The 14245-nt window shown below is 51.1% G+C and overlaps 1 protein-coding gene across 1 annotated transcript in view; it reads right to left on the bottom strand.

Annotated features, from left to right (window-relative positions):
- The window catches only part of NOX5 (NADPH oxidase 5), a 32721-nt gene that overhangs the window by 5183 nt on the left and 13293 nt on the right, over positions 1-14245 (bottom strand). The window contains 16 exon segments of the mRNA XM_073241716.1: positions 191-299; positions 993-1186; positions 1359-1476; positions 1815-1928; positions 6320-6384; positions 6387-6422; positions 6425-6460; positions 8636-8788; positions 8791-8817; positions 9076-9104; positions 9106-9227; positions 10993-11079; positions 11082-11232; positions 12182-12254; positions 12257-12346; positions 12349-12433. Coding sequence (XP_073097817.1) covers positions 191-299; positions 993-1186; positions 1359-1476; positions 1815-1928; positions 6320-6384; positions 6387-6422; positions 6425-6460; positions 8636-8788; positions 8791-8817; positions 9076-9104; positions 9106-9227; positions 10993-11079; positions 11082-11232; positions 12182-12254; positions 12257-12346; positions 12349-12433 — 1489 coding nt within the window.

Raw genomic sequence — 14245 nt, 5'->3', positions numbered from 1 at the left:
ATCTGGATAACCGGGTGGGATTATGAATGATTTTTTTTCTTCTCTACTTTTCAAGTTTCACAAAACAGTTTAGTGGGGGAGTGGGAGGAAGTGACTCCCTCTTCCCTACATTTCTGAGAGAAATGGAACAATCTAAACTCCTCTTTAAAAAGACCCTGAACGCCCTGCCCCACTCCCATCCTCCCCCGGCCCCATCCTATCCCCTGGGTCTCCTCGGCCTGCTCCACCTCCAGTTCGGTCAGGAGGCTCAGAAACTACTAGAAAGACTGCAAGTCTCAGTTGATCCAGATGAAGTCCACCTAAGAAGAAGGGACCCTTCGGTTCAGAGGCAGGACCTACCTCATCCACAGTATGCTCATTCATATCTACGATCGCAAGGGCCCGTATGGCCACCCTGTGATGTTAGCAGGACACACATCATCACCCCCATTTAACACGGGGGAAACCGAGGCTCACAGAAGTGAGGAACCTTGCCCAGGTCACAGAGCAGCAGCGACCGGAACCCAGGTTCCTAACTGCCGGGCCAGAATTTTCTCTAGTGATCTACATTACAGCCAGCAGTGTTCTGAGCTCTTAAACTTAGGACAGCCAGAAAAACATTAATTATTTTTTTAGACGCTCTGTCAAGTGGCCTATACAGAATGACGAATTTTTAAAAAACAAACATGTTTTCATTTTCAACACCACTACCACGTGATGACTAGGAAGCATCGTGGCTCTAAGTGAATCCCGGCTGCCTGGCTTTGAGGCGCTGAGGTTTTCAGTGAGATGCATCTTCAGGGCCCAGACGTCTCTCAGAGGTGATGGGGGAGGTCTGGCCACTGGGTGGCACCAGAAGAACACAGGCCCTGGGGGAAGCAGAGGGACTAGGGATCGGAGCAGCAGGGAGGTCGTCTGCCCCTCCACTGCCTCTGCACAGCAGCGCCTGGCTCCTATTCCTGGAGGTGTCCCAGGGACAGGGCCGGAGGCCTGCCTGCAAGAGGTGATCTCACCTGGTGGCGCTTCATGTCTTTGTCCTGGACACCCTCCACCCGGCTGTGCTGGCATCTGGGGCAAATGTGCTTTGTCTTCTGGTGCCTGAGGGGACACAGGATGAGGGGTTTGAACTGGGAGGGAGTATGAGACTTCTCAGGTCCCCAGAGAACTGTGCGGGGACAGGGAGGAAGGATGGGCTGACAGGACCCACCTATGAGGAAGGGGAGGGATGAGAGATGAAAAAAAGAGGGAAGGAGGAGGAGGAGAAGGTGAGGGAGGAGAGAATAGGGAAGAGGGAGCCCAGTGAAAGGAAAGGAGGGAGGGAGAAAGGAGGAGCGGAGAGGGCAGGGCGAACTCTGCCCCGGCAGGCTGCCCGCCCCCACCTGATGCTCCGCAGGATGGAATCAAGGGGGTGACGCTGAAGCCTGCCCCAGTGCACACGGCATGCTCCGAGGCAAAGATCCTGTGGGTGAGGGTTCCATGCGGGCCATCGATGCGGCACTGCACGCTGGAGGGGTTAGAGGAAAGAGAGGGCTGGGTGGGTGGGGGAACAGCTGGACTACAGGACCCCCATCATAGGCAGGCTGTCATCTTCTGGGCTCACAACCCAGGTCTAAGTGGCTCTGACTCCAGTGCTCTGAGCCCTGAATGTTAGAATGCAGGACCCAGCCAGCCTGCCAGGGGGGCGCTTTGGTCCCACTATCCGGATACCTGGAAGTCAGGCCCTGGGGAGCTGAGGAATGGGTTCTAAGGGTCACAGCAAGCCTCCCACAGGCAGAGCCGTCCCTCCCTCTGGGTTGGGCAGGGGTTCTCCATCGCGTCCACCTGGAGCCCCTGGCCCTGATGTTGCTGATTTGGTGGTTCTCAGAGGACATCTCAAAGACCAGCGTGGACTGGACAGGAGAGCCGGGGGCCTCTGGGAGCGGATGCAGCAGGCGCATCTCAGGGGCCTCCTAGGCCTTGCCAGCGTGTACAGCTTTACAGAAAGGGAATTGCCTTTTCTGCCCCAGCCATTCCAGGGAGCATGAAGCCCTGATGGGAGAGAATTTCGGTGGGGTGCTGATAAATGAACTCCTTGGAAAACAACAACAAAAATCTGACGGTTAGTGTCTGTTGATTTCTGCGGTGTCAGCACTGCCATCATGACTTCCCCCATAATGACTGTGTTGACACCTGGCTCTCAAAATTCCTGAGAATATAGCAATTGGCTCTAGTGATCCGATACAAATCAACTTCCAGGTGTGGCTGGGGAACACTCAGCCCCAGCTGCATGGGCCCCACCTCCAGGCACTCCCAGTAATTTGCATGTCTCTAGACACAACCCCTGGTCTTGAACATTTTTCTCCCTCGGCCCAGAATGCTGCTCCCTCTTTCTCAGCTGTGCATCCTTCAAAGTCCAGCTCATTTGAAGTGGCTGCTCCTCCCTGAAGCTTTGCCCAACTGCACCAGGCAGAAAAGCTAGTGGCTAGCCTGGCTCACAGCTCCACCCCACCACTGGGCCCCTGCTCTGGGCTGGCCGATGGGGAGTCACCTGAGCCCGGGGAACAGGCCTGCACACACTTGGCAGACAAACCAGATTTGTTGAGTTCAATGCACTTCCTTCTAGAAGGTGAAGGAGGCAGACCTCCCCCAGACAGGCCACCGGGGCCTGTGACTTCCCTTTCTGGTGCTACAAGGCAGAGGTGGGAGTGGTCTTCCCGATCGTCCAGGTCAATCCCTCTCTGCAGAAGGGCAGCCCTCTCTGACTGTGGCAATGACTTGCCCAAGTTCCCACAGAGCTCAGGGTAGAGCCTGGGTCTTCGGCAGCCCACCCAGTGCTCATCACATCACCCCACACTGCTTCTCTGTCTGGAGCAGTGTTGGACTTGAACTATGTGTGGTGACTGTAGGACGTACCCTGCAAGACAGCTGCTCCCCTTCAATTTTCTTTCATCCTCCCAATTGCAAGGAGAAAGCCTTACATTGCAGTTAAGAGATCTTTAACATCTCTTGAACACTTACAAATCCCTCCTTTTTTTTTTTCTTTTAACAAAGTAAAAGAAAAAGAGCGAAAGAGAGACAGAGAAACAGAATCGAAGTGGAGTACAGCTTCAGGCTCAGAGCCTTCAGGCAGAAATATTTGGCAAGAGTTTACCAACACTGGTTTTTATCGATTTTACTTTCAGGGTTATCTTCTATATATAATGCATGATTCTAGTTTCCCACTAAAGATAGCAAGCTAACAAGTCCTTATTAAATGCAATTAATTTTAAAGTATTGTTAGGATGTGAAGAGAAACATTAAGTAGGAATTATTACTGGTGTAAGGTGAAGATGGTGGAAAATGAAGATGCCAAAAGGTAGAAAGGTGGCACGCAGGTGACGGGCTGCAGAAACACCACGAAGAGGGTGATGTTTCCTGAAGGCGGTGCTCACAGGCCCACTCCTATGAGTTCCAAGGACCCCCTCCCAGGGGGGCATGTCACTGGCTCTCCAGCCTCCAGTCCCAGCCTCCTCTGCCTTCCCAGGCCCTGGTCCTAGGCTGCGGCTCCCCACTGTGCCCGAGTCCCCTCCTCTGTCCCTGCGTGTGCTGGACCTCGGGCCCCCCGCCCTGGAGAGCCTCCCGTTCTGTAGGGGTCCTTGCTGGAGGTCACTGCTCCCTGTGTGGCCCCAGAGCAGAGGGACTGAGGCGGCGGAAACCCTACTTGGTTTCAAAATGGAAATTGCTCTATTATCTAAATCACAAAATCAGTACATGTTAGTTTTTAAAGATTCAGATGTTACAGAACTTAAAAGAATAATGTAAAAAAGTACCCTGAATCAGACAACATAACTTCTCTAAAGATTTTCTCTGTCCTTCCAGACTTTGACACACACACACATATTCTTCCACATAATGGAATACACTGTTTTATTATCTGCTTTTTCTGCTTATTACATCTTGACTAGCTTTCCACGCTAATGCATATACACCTACATAATCTTTTTTTAAGGACTTACTATTGCATTATAAGGATAATCAGTAATTTATTTAGCTACTTCCTATTAAGCTACTATTGTTGGGCATTTTGATTATTCTCATTTTCTTATTATTATATGGTTATAATATGGTTAACAACCACCATATAAAAATAGCACCTTTCCCACCTTTATCCTTTTACCCTGATTTGTTTTTCTTTATAGCATTTATGATCACTTGGCATAGCATGTACCGTCTTTGTTTGTTGTCCCCTCCAGAAGGAAGACAGTAACGGTGTCTGTCTTACCAGTGGGTTTCAGCCCAGGGCAAGTTCACTGCGGATTTAATGTGACCAAAGAAATGACAGTAGAACGTTCTTGGGGTGAAAGGTTTATACCCAACTTTATTTCCACGGTGGCAGGTCAGTCACTAGACTCGTCCACTCAGAGCAAGTCTGCACGCAGCAAGCTGGTCTCTGCCTCTGGGCCTCTCTGCCCCCACAGCCGTCCTCTGGGCCTCTGTCCTCTGCTCTCCTGCAGCCTTGCAGCCATGCCACCATGTCACCCAGAGCACTGGGCACAGCAATTCATATAGAGTCAATAACAATGTATTGCCCACACCTGTGCAGTGAGCCAGCCAACAAGGGCCAGGTGAGAATCCTGGCCACAGGAACTTCCATTTTATCCACAGTGTCTGTTTTGCTTATTATATATCTCCAGCACCTAGGCCAGTACTTGGGACACATAGGTGCTGCGCTCAATAAATATTTGCTAAGTGAATGAATGAACAAGGTGATTAACATCTCATGCACCTGTCTTGCCAATGGGTTTCAGCCCCAGGCAAGTTCACTATGGATTCAGTGTGACCAAAGAAAATGACAGCAAAACGTTCTTGGGGTGAAAGGTCATACCTAACTTTACTTCCAGGTGGCAGGTCAGTCACTAGAATCCCGTTCACTCAAAGCGAGTCTGCATGCAGCAAGCTGGTTTCTGCCTCTGGATCCACACAGCTGTCCTTCGGGCCTCTCTGCACAGTCCTCCCACACAGCCGTCCTCCAGGCCTCTGTCCTCGATGCTGCCACCACTCCAGCCTCTGCTCTGCTCTCCCGCAACCTTTCAGCCCTGCCACCGTGTCGTGCCCAGAGCACTGGGCCGAGCTCTTTCTATAGAGTCAACAGCCATGTACTGCCCACAGGTGTGCAGTAAGCTAGTCAACCAGGGTCAGGTGAGGATCCTAGCCACAGGAACTCTCATTTTATCCACACACCTGTCCAATTAGCTTTTTTGTAGGGTAAATCCCTAAAAATGGAATTGCTGGGCCACTGGGTATACACACTGAAAATGCTGACACATACGGCCAGGCTGCCCAACAGAAAGCCTGAGCCAGTTTGTTCCTTGGCAGTGGTGCTTAAGGTCTCCAAGAAACACAGCTTTTAACCTATCTACCCACTGATTCCTGGTGTGCCATGACCCCCCTGAATTTCATAGTCAGCTTCCTCCTTCAGAAAGTTCCTCCTGATTAACAGCAGAGAATTTTCTGCTTGTTTCTACCTATCCCTTCATTTCCCAAGCTCTGCTCTTGGCACATTCTAGAAGGGTGCTCTGGTCTGGCCTGGCAGGATTCCAGCTGGTTTTCTCCCCTGGACTTAAATTCTGCAAGGGAAGGTAGGGTTGAATGGGCTGAGCCAGGTCTGGGGGTCTCTCCTCCTTCGACCCTCAGCATGGTTTCCATCTATTAACCTGCCTCCCAGCTGAGGGTTCAGCCTACTAAATTTGTGCTCAGTCACCCTCAGCCTCCTTCATCTATCCTTACTCTGCTCTGTGGTCCTCCCAAGCTGCCCAGAGCCTGTATCCACTCTAGCCGTTTGCAGCTTGTCTGCTTTGTGAGTTTCATCCAGGCTCAGAAGTGACCAATACTGCTGACGGCGATGATGGTGATGACGAATGGCCCACCAGACTACGTCATCCAGTTAGCTCAATGCTTTACGTGCATTCGTTCCATTGGTCCTTAAAAGAATCATGTGTGAAAGGGAAGCAGAGGATGGGAACCACCACCAGTTCACAGATGAACCACCGGAGGCTCAGCAAGGCTACAGGATGTGCCCAAGGTCATACACGTAGAAGGTGTTGGAACAGAGATGCACAGGTGGATTTGTCTGATCTCAATTTCCCCTCTCTATTGCCCCCCTTCCTTCTAATGGAGGACCTGGGACTGCGGAGGACCTGGGGAAGTCAGGCTTCGAGGAGACTCTTGGACCACACAGTCTGAAGCTGCCTCAACCCCATGCTGCCGTCCAGCCAGTGTGCACAAGAGCTGCTCCAGGACAGGTGCCCACGGGACAGGAAGGCGACTCGGTACCTATGGATTCACCCCCATAGTGAACCCTTCCATCCCTGGAGCCACCTACCTGGGTCCTCCTCTGGCTTCTTCCCATCTTCAAGCTCCTCAACCGCCTCTTGGAGCCAGAACCACAGGGTCTGATGCCTTCAAGGACTCATACAGCCTGTTGTCCACTGGCCTTGGGACCAAATGTGCAGCCAGATGGTATCTCAGCAAAAGACAGGGTGGGGGAGAAATGGGGTCCATGCTGGCCATCAGCAGTGAGCAGGCCTGTCTCACCTCAGGGACAGGGACTGGGTGTCAGCCACTCAACTTCCTGTCTGGCTGTCCTTCCTCAGACCCCCGACCCCAGCCACAGCGTCAAGACTTAGAGAGCCAATCTCTCCAGTACGGGCCTTGAACTCTTCCTTGATGAAGTCAACCTAACCCTACACAGTAAGGATTCAGTCCCTCTGCCAAGACAGGGGTCAGAGTGGCCCTGAGCACACTAGGAGCTCCCTGGTTGGGGGGTCCTGCCCCCTCCATCGGGCCAGATCTCACCAAGGTAGGGACCATCTCCCTCCTGCCAGTGGCTGGAGGTGCTGGTTCTGCAGTGGGACCAAGAGCTTTCATTGTGCCTGGCACCTGGGATGTAGTGGGTGCTTATTAAGCTTCTTTGCTGAATGGATGATGACGTGAAAAGGTGGTGTGGGGTGGCTACCCTCTGCTGAAGGGTACCAGAAGCAATCCACAGCATTACAGCAAGGAAGCCCCTGAGAGAGCTCCTAGCCTGGCATTCTTACCTTTCTTTTTTTATTTTTAAATTAAATTAAATTAAATTAATTTATTTTGGTTTTAAAGCATGAACTCTTGGCAGTCATGTGAAGGCACTGGATAGACTCCTCAGAGAAAGGTTTTTAAAAACAAAGTAACATACACAAAAAATCATACATGAAGCCAATTATAATGAGACAGTTGTCAAAATATTAAAAAAACAAATTTGTGACTTAAGAATACATCTGCTTCTTTGTTAACACATGGAACAGTAGGATCCAGCAGGAGCTTATGGCCACAGGGAATCTGTAGTGATGAATATAAGTGATATTCCAAAGCATCAAAACGGCGCTATAATGTAACAGATTCCCTGGGTTTTATTTTGAAATAGTCACAGTATTGTTCATGCTATGGTGTTTGTTGTCTACATTCACAATTGAAAAATAATGCTCAGTTTCAGTTAGAGGTTAGCAAAATAGAGATGGCATTTTTTCTCCCATCCAAGTTCATGAATGAATTGGTTCAACCCTGTACTTACAGAGGTCCAGATTTGTGAATTAAAGAGTAAATTGAAGTCGGGACCAGAGTTCAGGTCCTTAGACTCCTCCTTCCTGATCCTGTGTGTCTCTCTGAGGCTTCCTCCCCCATCAGGGTTCAAGTGCCAGGAGGGTTGGGCTATGCCTTGTCTATACATGTGACCTCTAAAGTGCCTCAGTCAGTCAGTCACGTAGGAGGCCTCCCCAACTGTAGGTAGAATTCAATCAGCCACCACTGCCAACCTGTGTCTCCCTCCTGATTTCTGTAAACCAGAGCTGCAAACAAAGTTGTTTTCCAGTCTCCATGTAGATTCACTCAACTCACTGCTGGAGACTTGGGGCCCAAAAGATAGGCAGATTCCAAGCTGAGACCCTGAAGAAACCCCTTCAATAATTGCTCAAATGACACATCCATATAACATACATAGTCATTATGATCATATTATTATTGATACAATGGAATACTATGCAGCCAGGAGAAAGAAAAGTTCTTTTTTTAAAGAACTAACATGCCAAGATTTTCATGACATACTGTTCACCAGGAAAAAGTGGGCTGAAAAACAGTGTGAACAGTGTGATTCTATGTATGCAAAATCATCTCTCATCTATATATCCATGTAAATAGGGAGAGAGAGCTCTGGAAGGCTGTTCACCAAAAGGTTGACAATGGGACTAATATTTTTGCAGCACCTACAAGCCAGGTATCTGGTTGGTGGCTTCACATACATCATCTCACTTAATTCCTAAAACAACTTCCTAGGTAGAGAATTGTAGTGTCGTTTCACAGATGAGAAAGCTGAGGGACCTGTAAGTAGCGGAGTAGGGATTTGAACCCTGGTGAGCCTTGTTCCTACCCCTCCCTATGCCATCTTGAGCCCAATTTAATCCAATGAAGGCAAGGGGATAAGCCAGCAAAATGGCAGAATCTTTCAGAGCAAAGCATTTTGACTTGGCAGACAAACCCAAAAGCACAACCCAAACCTCATGCATAAAGTATGCAGACCAGCCTGGGACCTTCCTGGGCTCTGGAGTAAACTAGAGGGTGCCCCACATGAGATGAAAGTGGGAGCCCAGCCTGGGAGAGGCAAAGGGGCGATGGCCAGGCACCTCAAAGTGGCCTCTCCTGTGGATGCAGGAGCTGGAGCAGACAGACGTGAGGAGTAGCAGCGCCACACAGGTTGGGGAGGCAGAGCCGTGGGCCTAGCCAGTGCCAGGCCTGGTGGTGAGCAGCAGATCCCAGACATGGAGGGGCTGGCCTCGGACTGAGCCGGGAATGCTGGAAACAAGTGCAAGACAAGCTCTTCCCTCTCCACCCTCCCTTGGGGACCCCACCTCTACCCATCAGACACCTGTGCAGGCAGGGACTTGGGTCCAGACGACCAGCCTACAGGACACCTCTTCACACGCTGGGCAGGCAGGCTCAGAGGGACTATACCCCATGTCCTGTGCCGTGGGCTGGATAACTGACTGGTTTGTGAAAGGCCCACCCAGGTCACACCTCCACCCTCCACCCCTCCAGCCCTAGGCCACTCACCAAAGTTCACAACATGGGCCACCCTGTGCAAGGGAGGGCCTGACCACCGTGCAGCCCATGAACTGGTGGAACTGGATGTTCTGGTGGAGCAGCAGCACCTGAGCCAGCCACATGGCCCACAGCCACATGAGGCAGGACCTGAGCATCCGCACCTGGTGCCACAAAGCAGCAGAGGGCCCTTCCTGGCTCTCTCTGCCCCATCCTCCTTCCCCAGCAATTGTGTCCCTGCCCCCCACCCCGGAGCTGGCTGTGCTTCCTGAATGGGCCCATCACCATCAGCCCTGCCCCCGAGCTTTTGCCACACCCCTAGGACATGGAACTGGGGTACCCAAAACAAGAATTGGGGATGATGAGAAAATGTCTACTTTTTAGGTATCACTTTTACCTAAATACATAAGCTTTTAATAATATTTAGTGTTTGTGTTGACCTGGTGCCCTCATTTAGTCTGTATGTAAGATGGGAATCTGTGGCATGTTCCCCACATGTCCTAGGGGACGATGGGGCTTTCCAAGGAACGTTCGACAAAGACTCCCTTCTTACCCATTTGCTTTCAATGCATTTATGTGCACCCATGCATGCGGACTTGCAGAATACATTACCTGGTTTTAACTTAACGAAGCTAACTAGCTCTCACAGAAAGGACAAGTAGCTTCAGATTCCTCACAAAGAAAGTGCCGAGCACAAGTAGTATTAATAATGAAAGAGGCAGTGACAGAGAAAATGAGTTATGTGTCTCCCACTCCTGGTATGAACTCTTCTTAGCCAGTTACGAGGTTAAAAATAAAACCTGTTCTTCATGTAATTATAGATTAATGATAATAAAATGAATAAAAAAATAAAAATAAAAATAAATTAAAAATAAATAAAAACCAACTGTAATAAGAAGCTGATACTACCAAGACAAGTATTTGAACTAGAGGTGTATGCTCCTGATTGCTAAGGATGAATCTTGCCTCAAAGCTGTATCGTGCCATGCTTAATGGCTAATGATAATAGGACATGAATATAAGTAAAGGAGCACACATTGGGTTATCAGAAGGTGCCCTGCCAATGGGTTTCAGCCCCAGGCAAGTTCACTATAGATTCAATGAAACCAAGGAATGACAACGAAACATTCTTGGGGTGAAAGGGTTTATACCCAACTTTATTCCCACGGTGGCAGGTCAATCACTAGAATCCCATCCACTCAGAGCAATTCTGCATGCAGCATGCTGGTCTCTGCCTCTGGGCCTCTCTGCCCCCCTGCAGCCATCTCAGTCTCTGTCCTAGGCACTGCCACCATTCCAGTCTCTGCAGCCCTGCAGCTGTGCAGCCGTGTGCCACTGTGTCGCCCAGAGTACTGGGCGGAGATCTTTATATAGCGTCAATAGCGAGGCATCATTGCTCACACATGTGTAGTGAGCTAACCAGAGCCATGTGAGAATCCTGACCACAGGAACCTTAACTTTATCCACAGAAGGGTTTTTTGTTTTCTGTTCATGTTGCTTTGCTTTATTGTGTTTTAACGGTGGGAGTGTGTGGTCAAAAACAGTTGGAGACCTTACTCTCTGGTTCAGAAGACCACAGTCTGAGTCCTTAGTCTGGCATTCAGGGCCTCTAGAAGTGTTTTTTCTGTGGTGGGAGCCCTGCACAGGAGCCAGCGCCACCTTCTCCTCCACCATAGGGTTGTGATGATCACATGGAAAGTGCTTAGTTAACACTGACACTGCTACACAATAAGCGCACAAAAAAGGCCTGCTATGTTACATATGTGCTGTGTGAATATGGACAAATCGTTGTCCCTCTCTGGGCCTCAGTTTCCCCCACTGAGTCTTGGCCCAGCTGATTTCTAAGGTGCCGTCCTGCCCTGGCACTCCAGGTGTCCACGTGGTGTCTCTTCTCTTCGAGTAGCCCCCCCTGCCCGCTTCCCTGCATGCACTTGCGATGAAGCTGCGGCCAAAACTGAGGCATTGGCCGCAGCCCCTGGCCACCATGACGCTGGGGCCGCGGTCTCTGGTGCGCGCTGGCTGTCAAGCGCCAAGAGCAGCACGTGGAGGCCGGCGTAGGTGGCCCGGCAGAGCAGCTGCCTGCGGTGGTTGTGCGGATAGGCTGCGGTCAGAGGGCGAGCACGGCGCGAGCGCGGTCGGGCGGCAGGGGGCGCCAGCCGGTACCCAGCGCTGCGAGAGAGGGGCTCCGCTCAGAGCACCCGCGGCCGGGCTCGCGGGAGGGCAGGAGTCCGCGGGGCCCGGACCACCGGAGTTGGAACCCCCGCTGTCACCCTCCAACTCTCTGCAGCCTCGTGGCAAGCAGGCCGGCCTCCTTTTACAGGAGGAAGCAGAGAGGTCAAGGCACTTGCTCAGTCACACAGTAGGTGGAGCAGAGATGGAACTGGTCTGTCTGATGCCACATCCACAGCTGATTTTATTGCCTCCCCTCCCGTTTGAAAAAAGAGAAAGCAATCGGAAAGGACCACAGAATCTGAGACGTGTTGTGGTAAATAACCCACAAGAAAGTGAATGCATAAAAAGAATGAACGACAAAACCTTCACTATTCAGAGCCTGAAGTCAGACTTGGATCTGTTGTTACACCCTATTTATTTTCTCTTCCCCACAGTTCTTATCAATTTTGTACTTCTCTAGTGTATATGTTTGTTTGTTAGTATAAATTACACTTCTCTCCGTCTGGAATGAAGCCCCCAGAGCAGGGACCTCATTCACCACCAGGACACGGCCACGATTCAGCACAGCGCCCGGTACATGGTAGCTGCTCAACCAAGCTGAATAAACGACCACCTTGGCTGATTATTTGTGTGGTCTTTGGTGAGTTTCTTAAGGTGAAGCAACTTTAATTTCCCTTTGTAAAATAGGCATTGCTATTAAATGACCTGGCATTTGTAAAAATGCCTAGCACACAGTGGGTGCTTAACACCGTGACCTGGTTCTGAAGAGTCCTTGTGGAAAACTGAGGCACAACAATAGCTGCTCTGCGTGGCAGCCCTTTGTCCCCAGGAGAAAGCTGGTGTGTGGGCCGGGTGGGGCCGAGGACCCCGGGGCGGTCAGGCTGCTCTTCGCCCCCAGAGTCTAACCCTGGCACAGGCAGTGTCCAGGCCAGGCGCAGGGCCGTACCTGCTGGTTAGGTTCTCCGTGACCCCGTGGAAGTGCTGCAGCTCGTCCCGGAGCCCGTCGAAGGCGAAGGCGCATCCTCGCTGGCCGACTGAAAGCGCGCCAGCGTGAGCCGGTCCAGCTTGTCGCAGGGCAGCGGGATGGCGCTGGCACACAGGCACCACCACCCACGGGGAGCAGCTCATCCCCGTCATTCGTGCCGCTGCGTGTCCCAGGTGGGCAGGAGGCGGAGCAGGGGCCTGCCTCACTCCGCACCTACTAACGCCCCATGCCCTGCCCAACTGTACCATCCAGGGCTGAACTTTTTCCTCTCCACCCACCTCCAGCTTCTGCCAACCAACTCCCTTTCCGGGGTATGGACCAGGCAGTCAAGGACATATGTCACCCTCAGTTCAGAAGCCTTCCATGGCTACCTGCTGTAGCCCAACAGAGAGAACACTGCCCCTAGGCAGGGAGGATCTTGGCTCAGTGCCTGCCTTTCCCCAGAGCCTGCAGTCTCCTCTCTAAGAACCTGAACTTCCAAGCCCATCTGCCCAGAAGATACACCTGCTTGCTGAATCCATAAGGAGCTATGAGCCTGGACTCTCATTATCCAGAGGCAAATTGTATGTGGGTGGTGGTGAAGGGGGGGTTCCCTGGTGTCTCCTAACTTGTAACGACTCTGTTGTCCTGAGAGACCACAGTGGGCCACTCACGTCAAGCCATGTGGCCTATGTGAACATGGATGGCTAACCTTGTGACAGGAAAAGGAAGCCAAAATACCAACCGAGATGAGATTTGGGCTTTTTATTTTTCTGTATATCTTCGTTCTTCACAAGCAGCAGGAGCCATAATTAATGACTTCTTGGCCTGCTTTGGACATAGACACATTTGAGGCAGCATCATTTTTCTGCGTCTTACTAATTGTGTGATGGTGGGCTGTAAGTCCTTTAGAGTAGTGAGCCTTACTTTGCTCATCTATAAAATGGGGATAATAATCCCTCCCTTTCAGAATTGGCTCAAGGATACTAGACAATTCATTACAAAGCCCTCAATGCAGTATCTGGAAGAAGGTAGTTGCATATAAATGGACAGTCTTATTGGCATCGTGATCATCATTCAGGCCCAAGCCAAAGTCCATAGTCACATTACAAAGCAGAGTCTAACATGCCACTCTTCAGGCACACCTGTCCTTCAGCTTCCCTAGTCAAGAGCCACAACATAACAGGTTTCTGACCACATCCGGGGCACCAGTCCCTCCCTGGCCCCCTTCACACCCAGCTTTATTCTCTCCTTACACCGTATCAAACCCAGCGTCCTCCTTCATAATTATTCTCATGTGTATTCTTCTTCCTTGTCCCTCTGTCCTTCTATTCCCCTGACCCTAAAAACATCCCGTCCCTGGGTAAAGCCAACCGCCTGTTTTCTTCCTTCCTGCACCAGGGCAGTGAATTGACCCATTGCTGAAGAACAACACCTAAGAAAGCGAAAGCGTTGCCTCCCCAGCCACAGCAAGGCCTTCAACTTGCCAGGCAACCCTCTCATGCTTCTCTAGTAAGGTCCCTATCCTGCCTCTGCAAGGACCACTCTCACCTCCAAGTGCATCCACTCCCTGCCCGGCTCTCGGAGAAAACTGAAGCCACGGGAAGGGATGCCCTCTAATCCCTGCCATAAAACCACACAGCTCCTCCCACCTGCCCTGCTCTGTCTTCCTCCCCACTTCTGTCCACGAGGAGGGGGTGAATGTGCTGCTTTCTCCTGTCCCAAGCCAAGCTCTCCATCTGAGGTTGTTCATAAATCCCAGGTGTGAGCAAAGCTTGGTGGTCAGAATGCAGCCAGTGAAGAGGGTCCCTTGGAGTCTGGGTTGGAGTCAGGAAGAAGGTATGGTCGGCTGCCCATGTAGTGGGAAAGGGGGTCTACTTGGGAAGTGGGTTCCAGGAATCCTGCCTAGATTGAGTCAGGTGGGAATGGCAGTGAGCAAATCCCCACAGGCCAGAGTGTCTACAGCTAGGTTGAGCATTTCAGTATGCAGTTCCAGCCTGATGACTCCCCTGCTCTATGCTCTTCAATGGCTCCCTATTGTCGGCC

The sequence above is a fragment of the Manis javanica genome, chromosome 8, assembly GCF_040802235.1.
Source record: "Manis javanica isolate MJ-LG chromosome 8, MJ_LKY, whole genome shotgun sequence".
In the NCBI taxonomy this organism is placed as follows: domain Eukaryota; kingdom Metazoa; phylum Chordata; class Mammalia; order Pholidota; family Manidae; genus Manis; species Manis javanica.
The sequence above is the reverse complement of the archived record's forward strand: the minus strand, read 5'-3'. Positions and strand labels throughout refer to the sequence as shown.